The following is a 25,776-nucleotide window of genomic DNA, read 5'->3' on the forward strand; positions in this document are numbered from 1 at the left end:
GGAATCTCAGTCTACTACTTCATCATAACAAAACAAATCAAAACAAAACAAAACCTGGTAGTCTTAGGGTTAAACTAGATCTGACATGGACGATATATGAATGCATCCCCAAAAGCTTAAGAAGGGGCAAACAACATAGGGGTGCAATAGGCATTGGGGAATTAGTGTAGAAGAAAACGATTAGACCCACTTCCAATGCCATAGTCCCTATTCAAATAACAGAGCTGCTTTTAGCCATACACAGAGATGTCAGAAGATGCACTCATGCATCTTCAACATCATATCGAGTTTGGCCCACGTATACATTAGTGGAGAAACCTTTCCAGCACTGCGTATAAAAACATTTATTTCACTGTATCTAAAAACTTACAAAGATTCATATTGGAGGATGCTGAAGTAACGTACAAAGGTTCATGGTACCGTAACTCAGTAATCCTATCCAGGTTTAGTCAGAAGTATATACCACAATGCTAAATGAGGCATGCTCCCAGGTAAGTATGCATAGGATTGTAGTCTAACTTTGTTCCTGTCTTATTTCTATTCCACCATTCCTCCATATTCCTCCTTTTACCTTTACAGTAATTCTGGAAATAATTCTGGTTGGCCGAGGGATAAGGACCAGTCAAGGCCACCTTCTGAGTGGTGTTATGATCTTGCATCAGACCTTCCAGGTAACAAGGAATTCTCACACTGGAGCTCACTAACCACATTGGCTTTGGCTACTGCAGCCATAACAAAGATAAGGGAGAAGGACTGCTTCAAAGTTTTTACTGAGGCTGAAAAGGCCAGCTTGCCTATTTCACTGAGGAACAAGGACAGTAAAAAATAAATAAGAAGATTTTGCTTGTCATCTAGTTAAGAATTCTAACTTTTCCTCACTCCCATGGATTTACGTGTAGGGGGAAACATATTCTTTCACAAGGATCTCAAAACAAACAAGCTTGTAATTTTAAATAATCTAAGCAGGAGGTATTCAAATATGTATGACGTTTCTAATACATTGCATTCTTTTTTCCCCATCTCCTTTCATTTCAGCCATCTTGCAGTTATATGCACATTAGCACAGGCCCAGAACTCCTGAGCCTATTCACTTGCATTTCTTGTCGACAGTTGAAAACCAGCAGCTGGGACAGAAACAGTCGATCTTTAACACAGCGCTGGAGGATTAGACATGCAGCTTCTGTTCCTAAAAAGAGCCATATTCATAATGCTTAGCATGCCACACGGACATTTTATTCAACAGGGAGCCTGGAAGTCAAAACAATTGTTTCTTTTTAATGTTCTTCTATAAAACCAGAAGAGCAAGAGAAACAGTTGTGATATTGCTATAAATGCAGCAGTGTTTAAAGAGTTCCATTAAAAAGACAGTAAGGTTTGGAAACCTTACAGATTGCCATGTCTGCCCTGAAAATCTATTTGTTGTTGTTACAAACCATTAGTTTAATTCTTGACTGTGGTTTTTTTAAAAATGAGACAAACAAAAACCCCACTAACACCTCTGTGCAGGTACTCTGGCATAATGTCTCAGCAAACATTAAGCAGGTAAGACTGAAAATACCTATTCTTCTTTCTTTTTTGCAACCCAACTATATTTCTCTAACTGTATGCAGGAATGCTATTGCTCCTTTTGCCCTGGACAAATATTGGATGCTATGGCTAAGCACATAAAGGTGGAACCAATGGATACTGGATCCAGACAACACAGAGTTGATGCTGGTATAAAAACCTAAGACATAAATATGTCTGTCATAGAATGGGTTAAAATATCTCTTATTGAAGCAAGTTTGAAGCCAAGGGTTTCTCTCCTAGATCAGGGGTAGGGGGTCATTTTCAATCTGAGGGCCTGCATTGCCATGTGGGATCATGAAAAACAGTTATCAGTGTTATCCTTGCAGTATTTAAATTTGAATCAGGCTCTACTGTGTGTGTACTCCCAGTACATTTGATTAGAATATCTACCACCAGGACCATAGATTTTAAAATAATTTCCCCAAAGGTTACATAACTAGTGATCCCCACTGTGATGGGAGACTATTTGCATATTTTGAAAAGGTTGTAAGAGTCTCTCCCCCCCCCCCTTTGGTCTTAATGAGCCTTTGGTGAGTCTGCTTAATTTTGCCCACCTGCATACTGAATTTGGTTCAATTTGTTGATCCTTGCTGCCTGATGTTCCAGCTTATCATTTTATTGCATTTTGCATTTATTTTATGTATGTAAGCAACTCCTTTGAGTAAGTTGCATAACAGTTCAATTAAGCAGCATGATATTACAACTTTGGAGCTATTCTCTGCAGAGGCAAAAAACAAAACAAAAACAAATAAACAGGGTTGTCTAACCTCATTGCAAAATTATATTGGAAGAAACAGAATGATGGAGCGGTTCGAATGTTGGACTAACGTAAGAAGATAAAGAGTCTGCTGAATCAGGCCAGTGGCCCATCTAATCCAATATCCTGTTCTCTCAGTGACCAAGTAGGTGCTTGAGGAACCCAGTGTTACAGGAAAATGAGTGAATTTGTTCATTACTCCCATTCAGGAGCATGTTCCAAACCCAGATATTAATTTACCCCCAGAATCAGAATCCATATGCAATAGTAGATACTATAAAAACATCAATGGAATGTGCAGCTATATATTCCTTGTTGGTTCAAGGTGCAGGCAGTTGCCAACAAACTCCTCGTACAGAATATGAGTTGTGGTAGGGGGTACTATATCTCAAGGGAATTGCACGTATTTTGAAAGGATCCCTGTTTCAATCTGCAGAATTTTCAGTTAAAAATGGATCTAGGATAACAAAACTGGGAAATACCAATCAGCCCTGTACTCGGCTAAAAGGACCAAGGGTCTGATTCAGTATGTGGCTCATATTATCTCTATACAGGAACAGTTTCATAGTATCTTAGACACACTGGGCGATTAGCAGCATACAGTATATAAAACCTGGTGCTGACTAGGAACTTAGGAAAGAGTTTGGATTTGGATTTGATATCCCGCTTTATCACTACCCTAAGGAGTCTCAAAGCGGCTAACATTCTCCTTTCCCTTCCTCCCCCACAACAAACGCTCTGTGAGGTGAGTGGGGCTGAGAGACTTCAAAGAAGTGTGACTGGCCCAAGGTCACCCAGCAGCTGCATGTGGAGGAGCGGAGACGCGAACCCGGTTCCCCAGATTACGAGACTACTGCTCTTAACCACTACACCACACTGAAAATGCCTTACAATCAATCCTTCTTGCACAGTGTAGTCAACTGAAGTGGCACCAGCACTCTAGGAATTTAAACGGTTTAATTCGTTTCTGGAGATGCTGCGGGATTTAATCTTGTGCATGCAAGCAATGTGCTTTACCACTGAGCTATAGTCCTTCCTACATGCAAACTAATTAACCACACACCATTTAAAAAAAAAGAATTGTTTTTTAGTTTTAAATGAATACTACCAATAAACTTGTAAGCTTTATTATGCATGTGTGCATTTTGCATATCCTCCTTATATATCCATAAATAATTGATCAAAGGGAAATGTAATATCTGTTCTCTATCCGTTAACCTTCAGATACACATTTAAGCATATTTATAAAAATCTAACACTTACTCTTTCCATACACAATCCCACCTTTTTATATTAACTTTTGGAATTAAATTCAGCATTATAGGTGATTCTGACTACATCTTGGACCTAAACATTTGCTGCTTCTTTTTTGCTTGCTAGAGCAAGTAATTTTGCTCTTGCCTCATTTTGTCTGTGAGTTATGTTGTAGTATGCGTCAATATTTGCCCAGTGTCTCATCAAAATGCATATTTTTCAAATTGATATTCACTTCAGCAAATAATTGTGAACGCTACTTTCCTTCCTCTGCTTTGTTAGGTACAATTGACAGATAAGAAGTTTGTCTATCCCCAAATATAAAAATGCACTACATGTTTAATATGATTAAGCTTTTCTGACTAATTGTAGCCACCTCTCTCTTACTGGTTACATACACAGCAATTCATTTTTAATTAGATATATTTATATCTTTACCCTGATGGCAGAATTTCTTATAAACTGATTGTTAGAGGAGGTAGGTAAGCTACAGTGGAAAACATAATACAGCTGCAAGCATTCCCTTGCTGCTGATTCAAGACATATGTTCTCTTCTCATACAGCAGACTCCAATTCCTGCTAATGGGGCACAGCTACTTCTCCAAGCATTGTATGAAAATAATCAAGTAGTGAGTGAACTACAGATTAAACCTTTGTGAGCCTTTTATCACAATTTAGCCCCAGACCTAGAATTCAGAACCTGTAAGTATACCAACACAGTAAAAAAAAATCCTTCCAGTAGCACTTTAGAGACCAACTAAGTTTGTTATTCATATGAGCTTCCGTGTGAAGAAGTGTGCATTCACACAAAAACTCATACCAATAACAAACTTAGTTGGTCTCTAAGGTGCTACTGGAAGGAATTTTTTTTATTTTGTTTCGACTATGGCAGATCATCACGGCTACCTACCTGTAACTATACCAACACAGACATTGTAGAGTTCCTCACTATTTTGTTTGAAATGTGCATGTTTTCCTCTGAAATAAATATTTCTCAGGCAGATCAATGGTCTTTAAATTTTATGAATAACTAAATTCAGGGGGTTTTTTGGGGAGGGAGGGAGGGAAACAGTAGGGGCACATGCCCAGGGCTGACACATGCAGAGAGAGAAACATAAGTACTGACAAAAAGTACATTTTAACTTGGACAGGGAAGGACAGGGAAGGGTCAAATGGACAGAAGAGGGGCAGTCACAGAAAGCTCTGCTCCAATATATTGTGGAGTAGACCTAATATTTTGGGGACTTTAAGGATAAACTCTCCTGCAGAACAAAGTGACATACTGAGTATATAAAGGATAAGACAGTCTCTCAAGTAACCTAGTCCTGAGGTGTATAGGGCCTACTTATTATTATTATTATTATTATTATTATTATTATTATTATTATTATTATTATTATTAGAGTGAGGGGGGGAATTCCCAAAAATATTTTGCTTGCCTGGATGGCGATGTGGGTGCAGAAACCTCTGACCAAATGTAACCTACTGTGCAAAATTCAGATTCATAGCTTCACCCATGTTTGCCTCTGGCCCCACCCACCAATGGAAGGTTCCTCACCCAGAATAAAAAGGTTTCCCAGCCCTGCTTTATGTTCCCAAACTTCTCTCTTTCTTGCCATCCTTGAACTGTTTCTTCTTCAGACCACAGTTCCTGGCTTTGCAACTTCAGCTTGGTCCCTCACAACAAACTAGAAAGTGCTACTCTCTTCTATGAACTACAGTGGTACCTCAGGATGCGAACAGGATCCGTTCCAAAGCCCCGTTCGCATCCAGAAGCAAATGTAAATAGCGACAGCATGTCTGCACACACGCGCATCACTTTTCACCGCTTCTGCGCATGATGTCATTTTGAGCACCTGTGCATGCGCGAGCGGCAAAACCCGGAAGTAACGCGCTTCGTTACTTCCGGGTGGCCACGGAGCGTAACTCAAACACGCTCAACATGAAGCATATTCAACCCGAGGTATGACTGTATGTTGAAAGAGAAAGATGCTCATCAACTTTATGCTTAAGACTGGAGAAAGAATCCAGCACGCACACTTCCAGAATGAGATTAAAGCTGGTGGAGACGTCGCATCTTTATAATAAATAGAAGTACACACACAATCTATATAAACACACACATATACATATGTGCAAACATATGCACAAACACCAAAGGTATGGCAAGGGAACTACTATATTCTCCAGACAGCTGTAGAAATGTTATGACTGAGTTGCTGGGGTTGCCATGATATTGGTAACCTTCTCTTGGGTAAGGTCAGACAGCAGTCTGACTTCGAGGCTTGACACAAGACTAAGCACATTACATCCAGTCGTCATCAAAGCCCCACAGGCCTAGTGCTATGTTCGACACACTAAATAAGTCAAGTCAAGATCATGACCAAAATACCAGCTGTAACGTGCCTGGACTTGTTGGGAGTTGAGAGCACTGACATTGCAGTCTGAGAGGAAAGATTGACAGGGTTGGTGAGGCCTTTGTTTTTATTCCTCCCCCTGCCCCACCCTGTCCCGGGAGGAATCCGAAGCCCATCTATAACATTGAGAGAAACTGTAAGGAGCAGTTTCAGAGACATGGTGCTATAAGGCCAGTGTACTTGTGTAGAAATATAGAGCTGAAATTACATAGCCTCAGAATTCTTCAGTCTGTAATATATTTCAAAGACTCTCTGCTAGCAAGAAAACAAGCCTTCGAAAGGTACTTAAAAAACTTATCATCCCTGTGGACCATGGGGAACAGTAAATGAGAAGACCTCAGCCTAACAGCACAGAGGGAAATAATTAGTGAAACTGAAACAAAAACATACAGAGGCCGGGATCCAAAGAGCTACTTGAAAGCATGCCCAGCAAGAGGCTTTTCTTCTCCTTTGAACAGTAGATCCCAAACATTATCTGATAAAACTGCTTTTGAAAGCCCTCTCAGAGTTAGAGGGACATTGATAGTGTTCTGCAGTCCTTGGATGTCCTACTTTTCTAGCCTAGGGCCAGCCCAATAATTAAATTTTACTGCCCAAAGTGAAGGACAAGACAGCACCCCACACTCAGTGTTCAGCCCCCAGCTAGACTTTGAAACACTGGTGAGGAGACAGCAATTTCCATCATATTTGAGAGCAGCAAACTACCTTAGCAGGCACAGGGCAAACTGCACGGCAAACACAGCTCCAATAACTCACTGCTGTTCGCCACCCAGCATCCACTACTTCAGATGGTCACCTCACTGTGCCTGACCCAGACTGCTTTAGACAGGAAAGGAAGCAGGGATATCACGGACAGGCTAGTCCATCACTCAGAGATTATTAAGGCTTCATACAGAAAAAAGAATTTGGGTTGTGCGTAATGGAAACCCACAACAGTGGTGGAAATTATGAGGGTGAATGTTGTCTGCAGCAGCAGAGGCCCTAGGGATGGGGAAGAAACTTGGTTCAGTTTGCAATGTCATGTGTGCCTACCTAATCTGCATGAACCAAAGCAGGACATGCAGTGCAGCCAACTTTAGAAATTCACACTTTCCCCAATTTTGTGATGCAGCTCTGTGAGTTCAAAAAGGGGTCTCCAAATAACTCTCAGCAACTGCAAGAAACAACTGCGGCCTGGATCTGTTGGCTGTTCAAAGTGGCATGATACCACTTTAAATCTATAGTGCAAATAGGGTCAAGATGGAATAAATGTGCACCGCAAGCTGAGTCAGGACTGACAGATCTAGTACTGCCACTTCCAACAGCAGTGAGCCACTTGGGAGAAAAACGGAAAGAGGGCACTCATTGGCAAAGCGCAGATATGGCTCAGGCAGCAATGGAGCGCCAGGCAACAACTTACTCTGAAGGATTCCTTGAGATGTATGGGAATATCTTCTAATGGAAAAGACAGCCTTTTAAAGGAAAATATCAAAAAGAGAAAGAGGCCCAAACAGAAACTGTGTAATAATGTCTTATTTTTCCTATTTTTCTTTCTGCCTAGTAATTGGGGGGGGGGGGGTGTGTGTGGAGTTTACAGCCAAAACCTGTATGTGCCTGCATCTACCAATTCTTTGCCATATTACATAAGGCATTTTTGCCTATTAGCATCAGCCTTCTACCGTGGAGCCAAATAATCTATTTTTTTGTTTTTTTAAAAAAAATTACTGCTGAAAAAAATGTAATCACCTGTATACACATATATTCACCATCCTTGAAATTATTGAAAATCAGGAAATAATGAAATGCTTTAGCGAGTAATAGTTATTCAACTGACAGATACAACAGTCATGTATTTTAAAATGAGGGGACAATTTCCTAGTAAGCATTATTTATAACAAGAGAATGACCATCTTTCATGCTTAAAAATAAGGATTAGGGTTCTTGCCCACACCGATGCAGGATTCACCGCTCACACAAAGAAAGAGTGCTAAACCTGTAAACCACAACTGGAAATAATCTTTTTAGCAATTTACTATGTTTAGGCTTAATGTTGTTAAGTGAGGTCTGTGCTTTCTTAACATACAGAGAAGAATCAAAAAGAGCTTAATGTTTTATGGAAATATTCAAGTTAAACATATGTAATTTAGGGAGCAAGAGGGCAATGTCTAATCAAACATTTGATACTTGGGACATTTGGATACAGTTAAGGACTGTAACCTTGATGTGGGGAACACATATGGAGCTAAGTAGTAAGGAACTTTTAAGGCTCCAATAAACTCTCACTCATGACTTACTAGTGGGATTTCTCTATCTGCAAGACGCTGACTGGAGGGGCAACATCCATTTGATCCCCATAAACAGCCCTCTATCCATCATTAGTAAGATTTTTTCCAACCAAGAACTGGTCAGATGAAAGAGTGTTAATTAGTGTTTCATATCACTAGATAAGAGAAAAGAAAGGGATTTGGGTGAAACATGAGGTAGATGAAGCAGACAGGAATTCTAGTGTGTCCTAAAGACAATGAAATCTGTGAGATTAAATTCTTGTATGTTTGTGTATATATACGGGAATATGAGGGTTTTGTTTTTTGACTGTTATTTCTTTGTGTGTGTAGATATGCAGTCAGGGGAAAAAGAAAGTACACCCTCTCTGAATTCTGTGGTTTTACATATCAGGACATAATAACAATCATCCGTTCCTTAGCAGGTCTTAAAATTAGGTAAATACAACCTCAGATGAACAATACATGACATATTACACCGTGTAAAAATATAAATTGTTAAAACATTGTAAATGTCATCCTAGTAAACTTATATCTGGTTTGTACTTATACAAACTTAACGTTGGCACATTAAGAACAGCATGTAGAGAATTTGTGAGAACACTCATGTTTTGAAGTTTACATAATCTTTATTTACTACTGATGTTTATAAATGAAGTAATTTATAATTAAGACGTGTGCTGCTTACAGTACTTGACAAAATGTATTTTTAAAATACCAGTATTTGCAACATATTAGCTGTTTCTGAACTTATTGCCTCAACTGCACTGTAACTCCATCAACTGAAGAACCTATTATAAGTCAATAAGAATCTGATTCTAGTGATTTGACCAACTCCGAACCAGGTGTGAAAGTATCTGAGGATTTTCCACATCCACGCTCATCTCCATGTGAAGCATTCTTGCATCAGGAATGTATTTTTTTATGGATAGCATGATGTGCTACCTGGAATCCATATGCACCTGCAGCTTCCCAGAAACCATTTCTGTGACCATATCAGCTGAAAAGTCTGCTGCTGTGAAAATGGAAAGTGCCATTGCAATATCCCAGGACAAATATTACGTTTTTCCAGGGACAGGTGGGACACTGAAAGAACTGTAACTATGTATAAAACATGAGCAGACGTGGTAAGCCAAGATAGTATTTTTCTTTCTCTTTATGATCCTTTCAGAAACCTATTTTATCAGCAGACGTGTGGGGTAGTTATCACTAACCACACCTACTGAATCAAACGTGGTCCAGAGGGCTCTAGTTAGTTTACGATCCCTAACTAGGGAGCGTGTGGTGCTGTGATCTAAACCACTGAGCCTCTTGGGCTTGCCGATCAGAAGGTCGGCAGTTCGAATCCCCGTGACGGAGTGAGCTCCCATTGCTCTGTCCCAGCTCCTGCCAACCTAGCAGCTCAAAAGCACGCCAGCGCAAGTAGATAACTAGGTACGGCTGCTACGGGAAGGTAAATGGCATTTCTGTGCGCCACGAGAAGCGGTTTAGTCATGCTGGCCACATGACCCAGAAAGCTGTCTGTGGACAAACACTGGCTCCCTCGGCCTGAAAGCGAGATGAGCACCGCAACCCCAGACACCTTTGACTGGACTTAACTGTCCAGGGTCCTTTACCTTTTACTTTTATGATCCTTAACACTTTGCAGTGCCATGGAGAGGTACACAGAGATGGCTCTTGACCACTGATGGCATCCTAAACAAGGAGCATCTTTGGTATCTGTACTTTATTTGACTAACTTTTGACTATCTTAACCCCCCCCAAAAAAAATCTCTAGCTCATTTCATCACACTGAAACACAATCTGCATGCATGATTTATCTCTGTCCTGTAAGATGACAAATTGACAAGCCTGGATCTGATCACAACCACTCACACGTAGACAGTTTGTTGAATGGACACCTGTCAGGGGCTCAGGAACAGAGGCACAGGGGAGAGAGGAAATGGAGAGCGAAGGGGAAGGATCTGAGGGCAGCGTAGGGGAGTATGACAGTGACCCGAGAGATTCCATGAGCTTCTCCAGCGAATCAGAAGATTCCCAGAAGGAGGCGCCGATGGTCAGGGCAAGGGGGGTCCCAGGGGGAACGCACCAGAAACAAGGGGCCAGTGGGGACTCCCAAAGCAGCAGCTGGAAATCAGGACCAGCTTCCCCACCAGAGCGTAGTGGGGGGGAAGAGTCACATGTGTCAGGTCCAGCTAGCCTCCCCGAAGGGGGAAGCAGTGACGGGAGCAGTGTAACGGTCAGGAGGAAGGTTGCCGGCTGGGCGCGCGCGCCAAGTTCGAATGTACAGGCGCGGGGGACAGCAGAAAACCCGGATTGGGAACCAGGTCCTAAAGCCCGCCGGAAGCAGGGGGAAGACTCAGGGGACTCAGCGTCAGAAGAGTCTAGGAAGGGCGAGACCCCAGCTGACAGGCGGACCCAGAGGAGGAAAGAGCAAAGGAAGAGGTGGAGCAAGGCTAGAGTCTTAAACTGGTGTCTGGGGGGAGGAGATTCAGACGGAGCTTCAGCGGTCTAGAGTTTCAGACGTAGAGCTGCACGCTGCGGCTGTGAAAGCGAAAATGAACTTCAATAAAGACTTTTGTATATAACAACGAAGTGGCGTTGGTCCTTTGTGAGCTGGGACCTCGGGCAGCTCTGACAACACCAATATAAGAATCTCCCCCCGCCCCAATAGTAACAAACAGAACATTAAGGGAACACTGGTCTCATGAGTTAGTCTGCCAGCTTTGCATGAGAAGATAAACTGGCTGAGTTCTTTGTTTCAGCAGTTAAGTGAACAGGTAACTGTTCCTAAATCTGGTCATGGAGTTAATCCTTCAAATTATAATTAAACAGAGTATCTATCCAAGAAGGTACATAAGAAATGGTGTGAATTCAGGCAATAATTTACCAATTGGCAATTTTATAATCATTGGGTAATCCAGCAGAAATTCACTATTTCTCATTTTCTGCAGATATCTGGAAATGCAGTAGATTTCTCACCATCCCTTTGGCAAGATACGGCTGACAAACAGCTTACCGCATGTCAAGTTATAATTTGGTACATGGCCATCTGTAGCCAACCATCACCACCAGATGTTAAACAAGCAGCAAAAAGGCAAAACATCTGAGAGCTCCAAACAGAGGGCAGCTTAAAGCTGCATTTTTCTCACATCTGGCACTCATTTATATTTCCTGTTGGTTTTTGTCACGAAGAAGCTGAAAAAGTGGATTTTACAAGTTCATCTTAATACCCATACTTCCTTTCCTAGCATGACCAACTAGTAGTGAACTATATGCGCTTACCCTAAATAGATACTTATGGCAGCCATTTGGAAGTACAATAACTATGCTTCTACATACTGTTCACAGGACATGGGATTCAGTTGTAAATATTGTTAGTGGATCATCATGAACGACAGTCACCAGTTTTAAAAAATATTTTAAATTTACTGAAAAACCTGCATGTGGAATCAACGTTATCGCAACATAGGACCGGTGAATATATATTTTTGTGTATGAACTTTTTGACAAGCGAAATGATTCCCCAGTGATATAATAATAATAATAATAATAATAATAATAATAATAATAATAATAATATCTATACCCCGCCCATCTGGCTGGGTTTCCCCAGCCACTTTGGGAAGCTTCCAACAAAATACTAAAAATACAATAAAACATCAAACATTTAAAACTTCCCTAAATATTCCACAACGGTGCAAGGACTTGATTTAGGGATGCAAAAGCACTAATATTTGGATTAAAAAAATATCAGAGCACCAATGAAATATCTCCCAATTAGCCCTGCAAACTTCACACACACACACCCCTGCACAAGAACAGATCACATCATTTTGGATACAACATGCTCTATGCGTCTTAGTTTATTTTTCAAATTCAAACTTCAGGTAAATATCAATTTGACACTTATGCGGTTACACCTTAAGTTATACTTTTGTTATTTAACGAACGGACTTGAGGATAATTTTGCTGCAGCTGTTCAACTTATTCATATGAAATTGACAAAAGAACAAGACAGTACATAACTCAAAGAAAAATAACTATGAAAAGAGTTAAATAAACTGCTTGTAAAAAAACTCCACACCTGAACAATTAACAGGACCTTGAAAACACAAGAAATCAAGTTATAGCTTTAGAAGTTGTCCAAAGGACTTGAGTAAGACATGTAGACTTTCATGTTTAGGGCTGCTTTCACTTTTCTATTTTCTCTCTCTCGTTTTTAAAATATAGTTAAGCAGGATTGTACAATGAAATTTTAGCAGGAGGGCTTATTATGGAGATACTCTAGTTCCCCTCCCCCTACATTTGTGGTTGCAAGAGTCAAACAGGAAAAAGCCTATGAGTAAGATAAAAACTGAAGATACTGCAACCAAGCCACAACAGAGGAAACATATATATTCTTTACCAGCCTTTCTACAGTTCTCTTGCACAGAATTTTATAGTACCTTTAGCCTGGCTCCAACTGGAGGATTATGGTCTGTGTTTGTATCAAGCTTAAAAACTGTATTGTTTTACAGATTATTTTCATAAGTGGTGAGGCTGCAGTATAGTTATGGTGTTTTGGTTAGATATGATTAATGTAATTAAAGACGTATATAGCTTTGACCCTTTTGCTGGGTTTTGTAATTTTATGTTTTCAAGCAAGATATGAAATTGATAACAAGTTTCCTTGTAACTGCCAGGGTAGGGTTAGCATCTGCATCAAAATCAGGTGACTAGTTAGATTTTTTGAAAAGCACAGAACATATTGTTAACATTAAGTTGTGGGAAAGAAGACAAAAAATAAATAGCTTCCAGGAAAAAAATGGTTTTGTTTTTGTGGTCAGAACGCATATTTTGAATTACTGCATTATTAAGGTTTCAGCGGAGTTAATATTGTACTATGTTTTGTTTACGTTTTGGGTGTCTTTCATCTCCTTGCTCTTAAGGAAGCACATATATTACTAATATTTATCATTTCACAAAGCACACTGCAAATCAAGAATCTGAATTGTTTATTTTTCACAATAACAGAGCTAGATAAGTTACAGTTGGGTGATTGAAGCTGAAAGACATTTGACTGGTCCAAGGCCACGGCAGATGGTCAATGGGAGAGATGAGACTTGTTGAGGGTTTTCAGAATTAGATGCCATTTTCTCAATAATAGCTAAAACGTTGCATTTCGAGGCATGCAAAGATAGGTGTATTAAGAAAAAATACTGTAATTTTTTTTAACGAGAGAGATCCCTGATGGCTGATTGCCTTGTGGTGGCAGACTTCCCCCATTCATTCAGTCCGCTCTCCATTTTGCTCTGTTGTTGTTGCCACCATAAAGTCCACTGGGCTCATATCCTAGGGCTGCAAAGAGGGGACAATATTGGGAAATGTGCGTACACATCAGCACTCTGTCCGCAGGCGGATGCCTGGGAGCTGTGTATGCACACATCCAACCAGAACCACTTTCCACAGATCTAGCATGTGAAACCCAGCCAGCTTTGGCAGCAAAGTAGCATCAATGGGAGAAATGCAGCAGGGCTGACCCAGACGAGGTGCAGGTAAAGGCAGCTGCCAGGTGACTTCAGTGCTGGTGGTGCTGTTTGCCGTGGGATTGTGAATAATGAACGAATGAGAAGCAGGAACTTGAGGAAGATGCCACAGCTGTGTAGCAACTGTTTATTTCACGTCTTGTAGAAAGGCCATCAACAAGTAACACAATATTACAATGACTGAAACTGAAGTCATGGTGTGTGTGTGGATAATTTCCAGCACTTGTGCTATTTTGCACTATTGTCAGCGAATTGTGATTGCTGCATTTTACTAATCTACTGCCTCTTCTGCTTATCCCAGGAAAACCACCCGAATCTCTGCCAAGTGGTCTTGGCACTCAATCAGGGTTTGGGTTTCCTTTGGGAAAATGAGGCACAGCAGTTTCTGCAGTGTCTTTAGGAGGTGTGGTTTATTCGCACAGATATACACCTGAAGTTTATGGAGAGAGAGTTCACAGCATTCACATCTAAAGGGGCTTGTCCTTTCCAGCTGTGCAGTCTTGGATTCAGAGGCATCCTAAGCGTCATCCCCATGTCTCTCTGTAACAGCCTGGCTCATGCCCTTCAGCCCCCATGGATTTCTCCCCACTTCCTCCTTCTTCTTCCCAGCAGCACTTGGGAGAAAACAACTACTCCCCTTCTGCTTCCAGCATTGTCACCCACCCAGTCACCCTGGCAAGCTCTTTCTCAAGCCCTTAACAAAAAGGGCAGAGTCTGATGTTTTCCTGATGACTTACCATTATCAAAGGCCTTTTTAAGACTTTCGTTTCTACAACAACACAGCTGAATTCATGAATTTATGAGTTTGCTCAAATTCTAACCCTTCACTGAATGTAGAGATTATGGGGGGTCTGGTTTCCCCACCCCAAATTTTAACAATATCTTCAGAATCATGTACCTTTTATTTGGGTCTACCTGGTTTTTCAAAATTGCTCAGTGATCCTAGACCATAGCTTAGGAAATCTGACTAAACCATCAAGAGATTAACTGCATTGCCTATTCTTTGTGCATATCTAGTGCACTGCATGAAATGAATATAGCTGTTCATTCATATCTTCCCCCAAAACTTTTAATTACAGATGTAATTTATTTCACCGCCTTATTTATTTCCAGCATAAAACACGGTTTCCAGTTTCTCTCTCTCACCCACGTTTTTGGCCTATAGGTCGCAACACTTTCTGACATAATGCAGCTAGCAAAATGGACATTATAGCATCTACCTTAATAATAGACTTGATTATAATTAGCTCTCATTTTGCATTGCAGGTGGTTGGACTAGTTGACCCTTGGGGTCCCTTCCAAGTCTGCAATTCTATGATTCTATGAGATAAAATTACTGGGTCACAGAGTGAAAGCAAAAATATATTTTCAATGTATTTTCAGATTTTATTAACCAAAATACAAATAATGGTAAAAGAAAAAGAAACTTCGGAATGAAAACAAAATCTCTTGAACAATATTAAATTACTTGCCATTCTTACTAAACCTTTCTAATTGATGTAGTCAAAGTCTTCAGGAATGCCAAATGTTTTGTCAATTTTGCTCTCTTCAAATGCAAACTTCCGTTTGGCCCAAGATTTTGCTGCAAAGATATTATCTGTGGACAAAATAGGGGTGGGGGGAAAAACCATTAAATAAGATGGTTTTTGTTTTCAAGAAATAAAGTTTTTAGAACGGAGAGTTCCATTCCATAATTTCAATCATCAGGGATTTCTATTTTATTTTTTAAAAGAAGATCCACTGCCAGTGTGAAAGAGCAGGGCCAGTCTACACATTACCATTTCATGCCAAGGTCTTCCTCAAAGTGATTTTTCTGCCTTTCTGTTGCAATACATAACACCATGGACTTGTCTGTATGTTACCCATATAGATTCTTCACCAGTCTCAAACCTCCAACAGGACATCTGATGGGAGGAAACTCTCCACAACAGGAGTTGTCAAGTGGTAACTGGTATCAGATCTTGCAACAGAACTGGAAAATCACAAGGAAGGGGACCAGGGCACATTAGTAGTCAACACATATCCAGTTCTTAAAACAGCATTGCTTGCAAACACTTAAAGAGGAGTAACAGAGCAGCTCTACAAAAAAACAAACAAAAAAGGAGATTTGTTATTTTTATCCTGCCCTTCAGCATTGCTGCTCTGAAGGTGGTTTTAAAAGGTCTATGAAAATAAACAAAGAGTTGATGCCTGCTAAGCTTTCCTGGCAAGGACATTCCAAAAAGTGGAATGGCCATTCTCCAAGAGCCACCTGCCTAACTTCTGGAGGTGGGGGCTGGGGGCAGCTGGAGAAGGGCTTTGGAAGATAATCATAAAAGAAAACTTTATGTGGGATAAGGCAATCCATCATATTTAGTTATATTTTGCACCTTCTGTGATGCATGCTCAATAGATCAATTTAGTGAGTGGAATGTGCATGTTTTATTTTCTGTTGGGCTTTATCAGGGTGAAGAAGTGATGCAGCTGAATCTTAGACAAACATCAATTGCTTTAGACCTGATAACAAGGTGTCATGTGAAGCAGTTGTGAAGTGCAAAATTCCATTTATATGGTACCGGTGATCCCCATAAACGTGGATATCTGGTGATAACGAATAAGAAGAGCTTGCTGTAATCTAAGATATGCTGTGGAATCAAATTTAAAAGGCACAATTGTGTCCTCCAGGCTCACCTGCATCAGTCTTTTACTGGCTGAAAGTCAAGCACTTTGCTAGTTTGCAGAGAAAGCCCCCCGTTATAGGCTCTGCAGAAATGAAATGCAAAGAACAAATTCTCCTACTGCGCACGTTATTTGCAGACTGGGTTTGCTTAACATATACAGTGATTTGAAACTGAACAAAAATGATAATGATATGTGGCAATGACTCCAGCTGTTAAGAACACATGAAATAAATTTATAATGATGCATTCATGAGAAGGAGCATTCATGTGCAGTATTTTCTTGAGCAATGGCAAACACTACCAATTAAATAATATTTAAGAATTGTATAGCAGCTCTGGTAAGAGCTAACAAATTGCAAGTTTTATGAATGATTGCTTCTTCTCTTGAGTTTATTTTTCCTCGAGGAAGGGACAGGGATGTTGCTAAGGAATGCAAATGCAGACACACCAGTCCATCTGTTGGCTGCTTCCTTAGCCACCTTATTTGCTTGACCTGGAAAAAAAAAACAAGAAACAACAGGAAATCAATACCAGCAATTCCTACTCATGTAATGCAACAGCCTTAAGGGGTTAAAATGGCATTGTAAAGTGGTTTTGTGAACACACAGCACAATTCTTATTTTGCAACAGCTTGAAAATGTTTTACTTTTGAACTTATTATTCCACCAAACCTTCAAGTAAGATTAACATAACTATATCAAACTGAATCAGCATGTTAAATATGTGGTTTCTACAAGTATGCTAAAAAATGTCACGTAGCAACTTTGGAACTGCAACCTGCTATCATGCACCAGAAATGGCTCTGCACACAGGCTGGGAAAAATTGGGCTCAATAAGATTGGGATCTAACTGTTCACATCCCCACCTGCTTGCTCAACTTGCTTTTAGGACCACATATTTGTGGCCCTCAACACATCCTATTCCACAATCATGACTTTTGTGGTGCATCATTAGAAATGTCTGCATCATCATCTCTCTTGATACAGCCAAAGAAAATTATACAGTTTAAAAAAGGAAATCATCTACGTGGTTTTTCACTCTCTCTCACACACACACCACACATTCACACAAAAAGAAAACATGGACAAATTAGAGATTCTTTCACCTCCTGGCGAAACTTCTCTTTCTTTCTTTTTAAGTGATTGGAGTGACCTTGCTCATGGGCCACTTCACATGTTCTTTCCAATCACCTTCCTCACTCATGAGGGCAACTTATTCAAGTGACCAGCATTATATGGGAACCAGTCGCTCTCAACATCAAGCACTGCAACTTTCATAACGGAAGAAGATGCTTCCTAGACTGAGGTTTATAAGTTCCATGCTGACACACTAGCCTGCTTGTGCAAACAGACAACTTGTGGAAGTAAGGCAAGCACTCCAAGGAATGTATAAAACAGTAGCTTAAACATGTACCCAAATAATCCTTTTAAAATAGTCTTAAGATGAGTCCACAAACACTGTGAAGCAGGATGGTGGTGGGGAACTGTATACAAAGCAAACAACTCTCTTTCAGATCTTTCAGCTTTTCCCCTCTGGAGTGTATACAGCCGCAGACTCAGATTCCCATACTGAAAGCCTGAAAGAGCTGTCATGTTTCTCACACCCACACACACCCCTCTGTCTTGCCAGTGCTTGCCTATATTATTTATTGGCAGTGGTCAATGCACAGCCTACAGCTTGTCTCTAGGGACGCTGAGAAATTAAAGAAACATAAAATGTTTCATTGTTATGATGTTTGTACTGTAGGCAAGACTTACTCAACTTGCAAAATGAGCTGCTGTCAAACTCAAGAGGAAGGCTAATGTACATTATCTGAGTCTAAGCACTGTTCTCAGCCCGGTTCACAAGGTATTTGCATTTTTTATTTCTTAAAAAAAAAACACAGTGAAAATGGGCCTCTGTGCTTTTGTGTTTTCTGTGACATAGAAATAGGAAGTTTAGATTATCTTTCTACATTTTTTATTTTTATTTTAATAAATAAATAAATAAAATAAGCTCAATATAAAGAGCATAAGGAAATACTGTTTCAGCAGGTTGAAAGCAACATAAGGTTGCACTCATCTGGCTTGTTGTTTCAAAACATTGGTTTTGTTCCCAAACATTTTCTTTTAAATCAACTTTTTTTTTTTTTACCAACCCTTGTTTTAAGTTTTCAGAGAGGGCATAAAATAAGCTTACTTTTTAATGATGCTGCAAAACCTTAAAAAGTCTCCCAGTAGGCCTTTATTTTCAATGTGATTATTAGATAAGAAGGTGATACAGTGTGGGTCCACAACTGAATCTGACAAAGAGTATAATTATGCACTGCAACTGTCTTTAGGGACATGCGGCATCTACAAAGACAATACTTTACCCCAAGTATTTCACACGGAGGTTTTTGGTGCACCCCAAACTGGGCTTTAATAGGAAAAAATATTAAATGATTTTGCTAGTCTAAATAAGGTTCTAAGAGTCACTGGAGTTTTAACTATGTTTACCTAGTTCCTATCTTACAAGTTTGGAGACATGGAAAGTATCAAACCTTTTCACATGCTGCTGCCAAAACAGTGACATCTCTTTGTAGTCTTCACTCCCTATATTTTACACAAGCTCTCATAATTCTCTCCCCTACATGCACACCGTTGTCTTATATGCATCACTTTTCTCCCTATGCCTGGAAGAACATTTTTCATTGCCAACAGCAGCTTTTTATTGGCCTTAAGCTCCATACTGGTCTTGTCTGTAAGCCAGATGTAGATAAGCTTTGGTCCTCCAAATGTTGCTGGACTATCACCCACTAACTCAGGGGTGCCCAAACGTTTCTCAAAGAGGGCCAGATTTGATGAACTGAACATGCATGAGGGCCGACCAGAGTTGTTGAGCTTTTTTTTAGGACTGAAATATACTGCCACAGGGGCCGAATTAGTAGGCCCCCAAAAAGGACTTTGGACATGTGTGCACTAACTAAAGGAAAGTTGTGGTCCAACAACATCTTAATGGCCACAAGTTTCCCAACCCTGCCATAAACTACAAACGAGGCAGAGAGCCTTCTCGGCAGTGGCGCCCACCTTGTGGAATGCCCTCCCATCAGATGTCAAGGAAATAAACAACTATCTGACTTCTAGAAGACATCTGAAAGCAGCCCTGTTTAGGGAAGTTTTTGTTTGATCTTTTATCGTGTCTTTAATATTCTGTTGGGAGCCGCCCAGAGTGGCTGGGGAAACCCAGCCAGATGGGCGGGGTATAGATAGATAGATAGATAGATAGATAGATAGATAGATAGATAGAACATTGCTACTATTTTCTACACCTAGTCTGGAACAAACACTGCCAGCAAAACATTATCTGTACTACTCCAAGGCACACCTGCAACTTCAGAGAAAAGTCTTGACTCAAAGAAAAGATTGTCTAAGGCACAGGCAGAATCACTGCCTGCAAATGTGGACAGGATGGAGTAGCAGACACCAAACTCAATAGAGCAGGAACCTGTAGTCCCCCAAAGGCTGTTCGATAACACCTCCCACCATAGTTAACCATGCTGGCTGGAACTGATGGGAGCTGGAAGCCAATAACATTTAAAGAGCCACAGGTCAGTCATCTCTGCATTAGAAACTGAGAGTACTTCTGTACAGGGTGTTTCCAAGTTCACATCATTTGGTGGAGCTTAAGGGGAAGTTGCTTTTAAATGGCCTTTTGCAAACTTAAGGGATGTAAATTCTGGGATTGGACTGGGATAATTGCTGTGAGCAAAGCAGTAAGCATTTCGCACTATCTAAGAATTGGATACGTTGGAGTAAGATAATGTCTCAAAGTATTTGTAGAGTTGATATAAAAGATCAGAAGAAAATATTGGGAAAAGTTCAATAATCAATGGTTATAAATGATAGGACTCTTAATCCTCAGTAACCTTATTACGCCGTGTTGAGGATTTGGCAGCCTGGGTTTTTGCATAGTCCTACTAACAGCAAGCATCATTTGAATTTTCAGCAAGAAGCATCTGCAAACAATACTGGCCCTTTCATCTTTTAAGGCAACTTGACAAGATGTAAAATGAAACCTTTTAGAAAACAGGAACCTCAAGTTCTTGACCCTGAAAAAAGCATCAAGTATGTTCAGATAGAAAGAGTATCTAAATTTACAAAACAAGAAGTGGCTCGGGCCAGTGTAAGCTATCAGGTTTCAAATGTCTACCAGCAAGCAGGATTTATGGATTTCTTTTAGCCAGCAATGGTCCAATCTCCTAGGAGACTTTCAAATTAGTTACTGTTAAAATAGCACATAGTAAACTCACATTTTTACTCTGATATTCCTGAGCAATTACTTCAGCAACACTTGCAAAGGCTGGAATGACTGTATTCCAGCACCATTTGAAATCAGGGTAGAAGCTCTAAAATTGCAGCTGTACAGTTCTACTAAATCATGCTTTGCACTTAAATAGTGAGATGATTACAGTAAAAAGCAAAGAATGTTCCGCAAATCATGAGAAACATAACCTACTCTACAGGCCATCACTAACTTCTGAAACAGAAAAAATACTATAGCAATTCTAGAGCAGAACATTTTTCACTTTCAGTTACTTATACATTCACTCAATATATGCCCACTTGACTGCTTCAATCTGAGGAACTGGCATTGTTACAAGTGACACATAATACTTGTTCCACACTTGGAAGATTTTCTCTCTTTAGCTTGGCAGCACCTACACTTTGGAAAACTTTGCCCATTGACATCAGACAGGCACCTTGGCTGCACACTTTTTGGTGTCTACTAAAAAATAAATTGTGCAGACAAACCTATCCAGACAAGTAGAAGTTAGCATGTGTTTTAATTGTTTTTAGCTTAAGAGCTGGTATTCAATTATATTCTGATTTTTTTAAGAATACATTTGTCTTTTATTGACAACTTCAGTGAGTGGCTTTTTTTGTAAACTACTTTGATGTTCTATTTACAGTAATAAATTTTGTTAAATAAAAAATAAAGATGTAAAATGTGTTTCCTTGACAGCGTTCTTCAGATCCACTGAAATTATTGAACCTAAATTAGTCATCAACTTAAACAGGTCCAACTTGGAGTAGAGCTAGCACCGGCTACCACTCCCAAATAGCGTGTGACAATACAGTGGTGCCCCGCAAGACGAATGCCTCGCAAGACGGAAAACTCGCTAGACGAAAGAGTTTTCCGTTTTGGAGGTGCTTCGCAAAACGAATTTCCTATGGGCTTGCTTCGCAAGACAACAATGTCTTGCGAGTTCCTGCTGGTTTCCCCCCCCCCTTTTTCTAAGCTGCTAAGCCGCTTATCAGCTGATCCGATCAGCAGATAAGCCGCTAAAAGCCGCTAATAGCGCTAATCCACTAATCCGTCAATGGGCTTGCTTCGAAAGACGAAAAAAACGCTAGATGAAGAGAATCACAGAACGGATTCTTTTCGTCTTGCGAGGCACCACTGTACAAAACAACATGTGATAATAGCTGTACTACTGCATCTCTGCTTTTGGAGAGAGCTCTTTCATGACTCCACACACGCCTGAGACATACTCTGTTTAAGAAGGAATCAACTTTCTACGCCAATCTGCAGTGAGGCTTGTTTGCACACATTTGGATAGTTACCGCAGTACAGCATTTTCTAATCTGGGGTCTTAAGTGCCTACACTTTGTTTCTGCTATATATTATGCTACATACATCTTATATTACTCAAATGTGATGTTAACTCTATCCTTTTGGTAGCTGGGTGAAGCACCAGGTTTCTTAAATATAAAAGCTATGTTAAAATTAAGAAAGAAAAGAAATGACAAAATTCTGCATCAGGGTCAAATTCTGTTACAGGAAAAAGAAATATGCAGACCATGCCTATATATGCAAATATGTTTTGCATTGTTCTACAATAGCATGAAAACAAACTGAAAAGACCTACTTTGACTGCTAACATGTCACTAAACATGCACATAACTTTATCTTTACACAGGAAATAGGAACCTTTAAAAATAAAAACCACTATTTTTAGGATGCTAAATTGTTTGACAATACCAAGTGCGGTCATAAAACATGCAATGGCTAGATCAGGGATGAGGAACCTGTGGCCCTCCAAATGTTGTTGGACTCCAACCCCCATCATTCCTGACAAGACCATGAAAGACCTTTCTTCCTGTCCTCTTCCATTTTGGGGATGACCAAGGGGCAAAGCCAACTTATGCTCGCTGGCCACACAACAGAAAAATCCGAGAGGCGGCTACGTGAAGACAACTGGGAACTGCTGTGGTGGGGGAGAGGCTCAAACTACAAACAGCAGATTTTCAGCCCATCTTCTAGTGCTGACTGTGGAGCTGAGTTATGAGCAAAAAGCTCTTTTATTTCAAGAGAGAGAAAGAAACCCCAAATAGGTCAATAGTGTGTGGGCAGCACAACTAAGCCTAGCGTATGGTTGTAGACAATGTATTTGTGTGGAGTTGACAGAAGTCTTTTGTTACATAGTCCTGACAAACCCTATCAGACACTTTTTGGAGAGACAGTACTTCTGTACTGATGAGATTTGACAGTCTGACCTTTCCATAAGGGACATGGGAAGCCTGCATTGATGAGACTTGACAGATTTCTTTTTTAAAAAAAATTAAAAAAACAGTTCACAAAGATCTAATGCTTTAACAATGCAGCCCCACAATGGCACAGCTAGCAGAGTAGTCTTTAATATGCACTGTTCTTAAGTGTAAAGGCAGATGCGACATTGTTTTATGCACTTCCTTAGCCTTACAGAAGGCCTCTACAGATGTTGGGTCAAAGGAAATGCATAATTAATGTGCACAATGACATTTGTTCAAGGATTTAACTAAGAGAAAGTCGCAACAGAGATCCTCCAAAATCTGCACTGCACAAAAAGCTTTATCGCGCTGCAGAAGCGGAAGCAGCCCTCACTCGAAAGGGCAGGTCAATTTACTCACATGCTGGATCAATGCAGGAGGTACATATTAAATGGTCAACTCATGGACTTTGTGTCTGTCCAGATGATCACACCATGGGTATTTTGTCTGTATCATACCATGCTGGCAGGAAGGATGTGTGTTATCAGCATTCCCTCCATTTCTGACATTCGTTTTCGAACCTCGATACTTATGTAGCCAAAACAGCACCAGCAACATGCAACAGAGAGGGACCAGCATCCTCATGAGAATCGAGAGGTTTGCAAAAGTAAAATAAAATAAAATGTATTTTTAAAAACACTTTTGAAAAAAACAAAGCGAAGAGTGTGAAAGTGTATATGAGTAATCTGCAGGGTGGGGGCAGAAAGAGAATGCAGATAACTATCGCTCTTCAAATGGTGTGGCTTTCCTGCTCTGAGCAACCGGACTACTTTGAAGATGCAGATTCTAGCACCTGACAGCCAACCTGATCTGTATTTTCAAGGTCTTCCAGTTGTTCCCATTCAAGAACACCACCTGCCTTTCTTTCTGATAAGGGAGAACTTTCAAGCCCGCCCTCCCCTGCAACAAGTTGTTGCTGGGCCCCATTTGTTTATTCAAATACAGAAGCATCTGTATATAACCATTGCCACCTTCCTGCTATGAGGAAATTTAAACCTCCAGACCAGGGTTTCCCAAACTGTGGGCCACAAGCTTCATTCAGGTGGTCCACAGCATGCCTGTGGATGTTGAAGATGGGAGACAGCACATACATTGCCCTGAATATTCATATTGATTTCTAATTGTATTTCTATTGCTTCTTTTAGCTCTTATATTTTGTTTCTTTTGAATTCTGTGGAATTACAAATGCTACAGCAGGCAGAAAAATTGTTATATGGTTTGCTAAGACCCGCAGCAATTTTCATGTGGTCCTCGGGGGGAAATGTTTGGGCCACTAATCTAAAGAAGCAAAGGCAAATTAGAAATAGAAATAAAGAAAGACAACAGTTGTGGAAAAAACAAAACTCTAACAAAATATGGCAACTAGGGAATGTGCCAAAGAGCAAATTCTTTTCTGAGATAGATGAACAAACACTGAATCTTGTGCTTTCCTATTCAGTAACTATTATTTGTCTCCTCTCCTTCTACCAAAGAACTGAAAGCAACATCTTTATCTGTACCACTAGCCTGTAAGACAGGTTAGGCTGAAAGAAAGTGACTTCCCTAGGACTACCCAACAAGTTTAAGAGATGAAATATCTTGTTTTTTAATCCAAATCTACTCTTCTACTAATTGTACCATATTGGTTCACACACGTATTCAAGCAAAAAGTTCAAAATATATGTACACACTCACAGAGTCTGAACTGGTGGCGACTGACTAACAGGAAAGGGTCTACCCTTTCTACTAAACAGGAAAGGTTCAATTAAGTAGGTCTACCAGCAGATACTTTGGCTACACAACAGAACTTTTCTGTTTTCTCTTTGGCCTTTACCCCCAACCATATCTCCTATATCTATTCAAGGGGTTCCTCCCAACCCCAAGGAGCAGTTTTTTTTTTTTTAAGTGACAACCCAGCAGAAATATATTATATAAGGTTATAAAATTATTCAAGGAACTGAGTAAGTGGCAAGAGAGAATTTTGTCACTCTCATTCATGATACTAACATTTGTAGATATCCAATAAAATTGATCAGCAACAGTCTCAGGAGAGAAAAAAAAGCAAAGTACTGTATTTTTTGCTCTATAAGACGCACTCCCCCCTCCTAAAAAGGGGAAAGGGAAATGTGTGTGCATCCTATGGAGCGAATGCAGGCGGGAGGCTCTGCTTGGCGCTCCCTTTAAAGAGCCGCACACACGCTCCGTGCGCTCTTTAAAGGGATTGCGGCTCTTGGGAGAGCCTTCATCCCACTGCCCAGGAGACGCTGCACGCGGCTATCCCATAAGCCAGGACAGCAAGAGGGATCGCTGCACATGGCTCTGTCCCTTCCCCCACCTCCCACAAAAGCCCCCAAGAGCCGCGCTCCCTTTAAAGAGCGCACGGCTCTTGCGGGAAGTGGGAGAAGGGACAGAGCATGCAGCTCTCTCCCTTTCACCACCTCCCAGAAAAGCCCCCAAAAGCTGTGCTCCCTTTAAAGAGTGGCGTGGAGAGTGTCTGCGGCTCTTGGAGGCTTTCCCTGAGGAGGGAGAAGCGCAACCCGTCAGTGTTGAATACAGGCTCTGCTCAGCGCTCCCTTTAAATAATATTTTTTTCCTTGCGTTCCCCCTCTGAAAACTAGGTGCATCTTATGGTCAGGTGCGTCTTATGGGGCGACAAATACAGTGCTTCTCACAGCCCATAAGCAGTTCATGGCACTCACTGCCACAGGACGTGGCAATGACCACTAGCTTAGATAGCTTTCAAGGGGATTAAACAAAATGTATGGAATCTGCCAACAGTTGTTAGGACAACATGCTGCGT

General features: G+C 40.5%; 1 protein-coding gene across 3 annotated transcripts in view; it reads right to left on the bottom strand.

Moving 5' to 3' along the window:
* Positions 1-13,238: 13,238 nt before the first annotated feature.
* Positions 13,239-25,776, bottom strand: part of MND1 (meiotic nuclear divisions 1) — a 38,466-nt gene continuing 25,928 nt past the window's right edge. For 2 of the 3 annotated variants that reach the window (XM_081209406.1, XM_081209408.1), the window contains exons 7-8: positions 16,895-16,939; positions 15,150-15,383 (exon numbers count right to left, since the gene is read on the bottom strand). In XM_081209406.1, the coding sequence (XP_081065532.1) occupies positions 15,277-15,383; positions 16,895-16,939 (152 nt within the window). In that variant the 3' untranslated portion in view covers positions 15,150-15,276. Of the gene's footprint in view, positions 13,408-15,149; positions 15,384-16,894; positions 16,940-25,776 lie in introns of those variants that run through there. The other variant, XM_081209407.1, reaches the window with a different exon arrangement.

The sequence above is a fragment of the Podarcis bocagei genome (genome assembly GCF_964188305.1).
Source record: "Podarcis bocagei genome assembly, chromosome: 9".
NCBI classification, from domain to species: domain Eukaryota; kingdom Metazoa; phylum Chordata; class Lepidosauria; order Squamata; family Lacertidae; genus Podarcis; species Podarcis bocagei.